The sequence below is a fragment of the Suillus bovinus genome (assembly GCF_016758785.1).
Source record: "Suillus bovinus strain UH-Sbo-P2 chromosome Unknown EDB93scaffold_239, whole genome shotgun sequence".
In the NCBI taxonomy this organism is placed as follows: Eukaryota; Fungi; Basidiomycota; class Agaricomycetes; order Boletales; family Suillaceae; genus Suillus; species Suillus bovinus.
Window position 1 is genome coordinate 1 of NW_024542295.1, and position 5,120 is coordinate 5,120.

A 5,120-nucleotide genomic window follows, 5' to 3' on the forward strand; every position below is an offset into this window, starting at 1 on the left:
ATGAGCAAGAAACACTTCTAAAATCCTTTATGCTCGTCCAGGGTCCAAAGCCAGGGACGCTTGATACCAGTACTGGGGAAACTTTACACCAGATCGAAAAGAGCGGCAGCCGAAAGACCACATCCAACAAATCACTTCAAGTCCCCTCATCTTCTCGCGTGTCGGAATCCAATAAAATCGATCGAGCTCAGCTGCATAACCCCTTCCTCCATCATCCCGACCGCAACCAAACAACGCAGAGACAAGAAGCAATACTTTCCAACGATGCGTTCTGCGATGAACCTAGTGGACAGGACCTACTACTCCCAGTGTTACTGGTCGAATATAAGAAGAGAGACGAGTCTGCGATCTCGACCGCCATGAACCAGACCAAAACGTACCTGGTTTCGGCGGTCACCTTCCTTTCCGAGTTCAGCATTACAGACCAACCTGTTTTTGGACTTGTTGTCAATGGCGCACTTGGCGCAATCACAATGGCATGGAAGACAAATAATGTATGTGCTGTTTCTGTTCACCATTTCCGGAGGAGCTCATGAGTGGTGCAGCAAATTTATATCATGGAGCACAATGTCCGACACTACGACATCAGAGACCCACTCCAGGCACTGCAGTTTGTATCTATTCTACCTCGCCTCGCACGTCACGGCCTGGGACTTCGCCATATATTGGAGAAGCAGCTCACGGAAATAGATATGACTCGATTTCAATCCAAGCTGTGGTCCAAGTTGCCCCAACGGCTGGAAGACAAGAGATTGGCGGCAGCTAAGCGGACAGAATCACAATCAGAGCAAGCGGCCGCACAAGATGGCAGATGAGGCGGTGGGAAGAGGAAATAGAGATTGGAATATGTATGGCACAAGTGGCTTTGTTTATTCGCAATTGACGCCGAGCCGACGGTATCTCGTGCTTATATATGTTAGATATTATACCAAATGCTTTGAACTTTCGTTCGCACTTGGGTTATCACTAGCCAATCCAAGTACTGTTTGCTGAGTCTAATACAAAATCATTGAATCGACATTTAAGGCGCTGCTCAGTTCTCACTCGAGCTCAAGTTACCAAACAGTGCGAGTCACTCATGGCGAAAATAAAAGCTTCTATCCGGATTTGGGTAGTTGTTAATTGACAGCGGCTCATCGATAGCCGTTGTCTCATCCAAATGTCCGAAATCGCGGGCCCTGCAGCTGCTGCCCTAGCATCGCTAAGCCCTGATGACGTACTTTTTCTTCAGGCACTCCCAAAGGCAGAACTTCATGCTCATCTCAATGGATCTATACCCATCAAAACCCTTCTTGAACTTGCACAGCAACACTCACCTACACAGTCATCTGAGGTCGCAGACACTCTCCAGAAACTTAAGTCTGGAGCTGTCTTGGATGAAATAGATGACTTTTTCTCTCTTATGCCCGCTATCTATGCTCTGACATCAACTCCAGAGGCAGTCACGACAGCCACTCGTGCAGTTCTCCAGTCATTCCTGAACCCCACAGGTGATGGCACGGGAAGCCCTCAGTGCGCGTACCTTGAACTACGAACCACACCTCGCGCGACAGCCCACATGACGCAAGAGAGGTACCTCACAGCTGTGCTTGATGAAGTAGAATTTTATCCTGCCACTCAGGCCGCCCTGATCGTGTCCGTCGATCGTCGCATGAGTGACCTGGACGTTGAGGAATGTGTAAGTCTTGCCATTGAGATGAAGAACAGGGGAAGAAGAGTTGTAGGTGTTGATGTATGTGGGGATCCACGCAAGGGCGATATGCAATCTTTCACTCAGCACCTCTTGAGAGTCAAGGGCGCTGGTCTTGGATTGACTGTGCACATCGCGGAGGTATCTTGTGATGTTCACTCTGGTGTGTGGGACTCGATAATGATGTCCGAATTTTTAGTGCACAGAGAATACAACCGAAGACTCTCTGGCACTCCTTAGTTGTCGTCCGGACCGACTCGGACACACGACCTTCCTTTCAGATGAACTCAAGGCTCTGTTCTTTGCAGATATTCCACAACCCGGGATAGAATACGACTCATTGTCTGAATGTGCTACGGGCGCAACAAACCTTATCACACCAACTAGACTCAAAGATCCCTCTCACCCTCTCTACTTCCAAAATTTGAAATCTCAAAGTAGGTTGTTTTCTGCGCTTCATTTCAGATAGCGCTGAGTTTCGAGGAAACCAAAGTGCACATGTCTTTCTGGGTCGATGCAGAGAAACTTTCCGAGCGAGCTGCAATTAACGATTGTGAAGAGATGATCGAACAAGTGAAGTCGCCCAATAACGCGCGTTCGAATGGACAGTACAAGCCATGCGTCGAGATATGCCTAAGTTCCAACATTTTGTAGGACCATGCATCAACCCTGCGAGCTGTCTAATCCATACTCTCTTCAGAGGCAAACTTGTCGCATCCCTCGACACGCATCATATTCACTATTATCTGAAGAACAACCATCCTATCGTCATCTGCGTAAGCACGCTATCTTACGTCTCATAGGATCTTTCGTCTGATGTTTCACATCATCAATAGACCGATGACGCACTCCCTTTCAGAACGTCTTGTCTTGGAGAGTACTCTTTGCTCCTAGCGCAGCCTCCGCTAGGCCTTGGCTTGAGCAGAGGTGATGTGACTAGAATCGCGCGGATGGGCATGGATGCTGCATTTTCGAGGCCTTGTGATTGAATCAGATTCTCAGCCTTGCGTACGACGTCGATTCATAGACTCTAGAATATGGGCTGTGTCACAGAGCAAGACGGCCGTACGGCACACATCCCGACCTGAAGAAAAGGCACTTGTACGATACTTGCGATATCATGATGGAACAGAAATACCACTGGCTTCTACTTTCAATTTCTAGAGGACTTGGCTCTACCAGGTGAGATTGCTGATGGTGCTATCACTACCGGTAGCTCGATGTGCTCGTCGGAACGGGATGATGGGTACCGGCGACAGTACTACGCGCCCACAACCCTGACTCTGCTTATGGGACTGAAGTTATTCAGCTGTTCATCACACATGTTTTCAGGCAAGCAAAAGCTGTGGGAGTCCCTTAAGCTCGCTACTCCCGCAGGCAGTGGAGGTGGGGACACCATGGCGGTCAGAGTCTTCTTGAGAATTTTGGATAATCTCCTGGATTCTTCCTGCAGGGATGGCGACACGATTGCTAGTGGTCGACAAGGCGTTGAAGATAAATAGTAGGATCTGACTTATTCATAACTATGGTCGGTCGACGTGCTACTATTAGTGATCGAACCAACTTGAGTGTAAAGCACTTTAGAGTGAGATTGATATGTACACAAAGCATACTGGAGAAACGTGCCAGATATTCCTTGGGCCCGAACAAAAGCTATACGTCACCCCATACCTGAACAAATCATTCGATTTCACGAGACATTCGCTTCGGGAATGGCCATAGCCGAGCCGGATGACAAAAACTTCAGTTCCATTCACAATGAGCGCTCATATCGTTCACCGACAAGTATATACTTATGGCAAACCGTCTCGCACAAGTGTCTGGTCACCTCAGTAATGCACATGGACGCGGGCTTCTCTCCGGGGAGGTAGCTATCATCACTGGTGAGTTTGTGTTGTATCACATGATACTTGTGATACTAGACAGTGTCTGATGTTGCCACGTACGGCTAGGTAGCGGACAGGTAAGGTGTTTTTTGACTGAAGGGGGTCAGTGCTGACGAATGTATGTATTTGTAGGGTATCGGGCGCAGCGCAGCGCTGCTGTTTGCAAAGGAAGGTGCCAAGGTCGTAGTCAGCGAGTGAGTCCCAAATGCGTTCCAGGCCTACAACTTGAAAGTTTAGTCGCTTATTCTGCTTAGTATTGACGCCAAGAAGGCCGCGGATGTGGTGAACGAGATCAAGGCTGCAGGTGGCGATGCAATATACGTCGCAGGAGATGTTGGAGCAGACGACTTCCCGCAAACAATCGTGGACGCAACCGTTAAGTCAGTGCTATTGCGCCATATCAATACAAGTATGCAGCCTCATCTCTGATTGCATTCCAGGCAGTATGGCAAGATTAATCACATCGTCAACAATGGTTAGCGCTCTCGAGGTTGTCAAGCATCTTCTGTTCTAACATGCAATGTAGCTGGTTTCACACACGACAAGATGATTCACACCATGCCAGACGAGACATACGACCTCATCATGAAAATCCACGTCCGTGCACCCTTCCGACTCATTCGTGCTGCTGCACCTTACTTCCGAGTCAAGGTTTGTTCCAGTGCATTCAATCGAGTCATTCCCGTGTGATGACAAGCTCCTAGAGCGCTACACCGGAAAACCGTTCTATCATTAACGTCTCTTCGACGTCCGGTCTGCATGGAAATGTTGGCCAAGCAAATTACGCTGCTGCAAAGTCTGCGGTTGTAGGTCTCACCAAGACTATTGCAAAGGAATGGGGACCATTCGCTGTTCGTGCGAACACTATTGCATACGGCCTCGTGCACACCCGGTATGGCATATCGCATTTTTCCGTTATTGCACCTGACAGCGATGCAGGTTGACTGCGGCAAAAGAGGACGGTGCAACCATCGAGATTGATGGTCAGAAGGTCGCACTTGGCATTCCCGGAGCAAGGCAGCGTGCTGCTGCTCAGAACGTTCAAGCTTTTGTGGATATTCCTCTGCAGAGAGGTGCCACTGCTGATGAGGCGGCTGCAGGCATGCTTTTGTACGTTCCAGCTTATATCTCGGTACCTTGGCTAACTGATGGTCTGTTTAGCCTTGCTTCACCGCTTGCGTCGTATGTGACTGGCCATACGCTGGAGGTAACAGGTGGACGAGGAATCTAATGTCGCATTTTATTTCATAGCAACTATCTGCTGTGCAGTTGTATCATTTTGCGACGTTTCTTCAGTGCTAGGTCTTTGAAACTTCGGACAATTCATCAGCGGATCTGATCATGCATTAATTGCATTCTTACTAAGTACGAAGAATGAGCACGTGGTCAGAATAAGGTCTATGTCCGTTTTGAGCAAAGTGTAACTCACGCCTTTCTTCTCTTCGCACTTATCGAGTCTCGATATCATCGATAGTACTTGCGGTTCGGAAGTCCATCTGATCTACCTATTTCAAAGCACCCACCCACCTCTCCTCGGGCAGCTC

The 5,120-nt window shown here is 48.6% G+C and overlaps 3 protein-coding genes across 3 annotated transcripts; all 3 read left to right on the forward strand.

Moving 5' to 3' along the window:
• Nucleotides 1–359: 359 nt before the first annotated feature.
• On the forward strand, nucleotides 360–815 carry EDB93DRAFT_1097582 (uncharacterized protein; the record flags this gene model as incomplete). The annotated part of the gene is made up of 2 exons (XM_041446873.1): nucleotides 360–498; nucleotides 538–815. 2 exons carry the CDS (start codon nucleotides 360–362, stop codon nucleotides 813–815), a joined length of 417 nt encoding a protein of 138 aa, XP_041300661.1.
• Nucleotides 816–1,159: 344 nt separating this feature from the next.
• EDB93DRAFT_1097578 (Metallo-dependent hydrolase) lies at nucleotides 1,160–2,679 on the forward strand (the record flags this gene model as incomplete). The annotated part of the gene is made up of 6 exons (XM_041446871.1): nucleotides 1,160–1,831; nucleotides 1,890–1,987; nucleotides 2,020–2,032; nucleotides 2,306–2,340; nucleotides 2,391–2,466; nucleotides 2,527–2,679. 6 exons carry the CDS (start codon nucleotides 1,160–1,162, stop codon nucleotides 2,677–2,679), a joined length of 1,047 nt encoding a protein of 348 aa, XP_041300662.1.
• An 806-nt stretch (nucleotides 2,680–3,485) lies between these two features.
• EDB93DRAFT_1097576 (uncharacterized protein) lies at nucleotides 3,486–4,807 on the forward strand (the record flags this gene model as incomplete). Its single annotated transcript, XM_041446870.1, has 8 exons — nucleotides 3,486–3,602; nucleotides 3,709–3,770; nucleotides 3,831–3,956; nucleotides 4,017–4,051; nucleotides 4,103–4,227; nucleotides 4,281–4,468; nucleotides 4,516–4,686; nucleotides 4,738–4,807. The coding sequence occupies 8 exons, from the start codon at nucleotides 3,486–3,488 to the stop codon at nucleotides 4,805–4,807; spliced, it is 894 nt and encodes a 297-aa protein (XP_041300663.1).
• Between the last annotated feature and the right edge of the window lie 313 nt (nucleotides 4,808–5,120).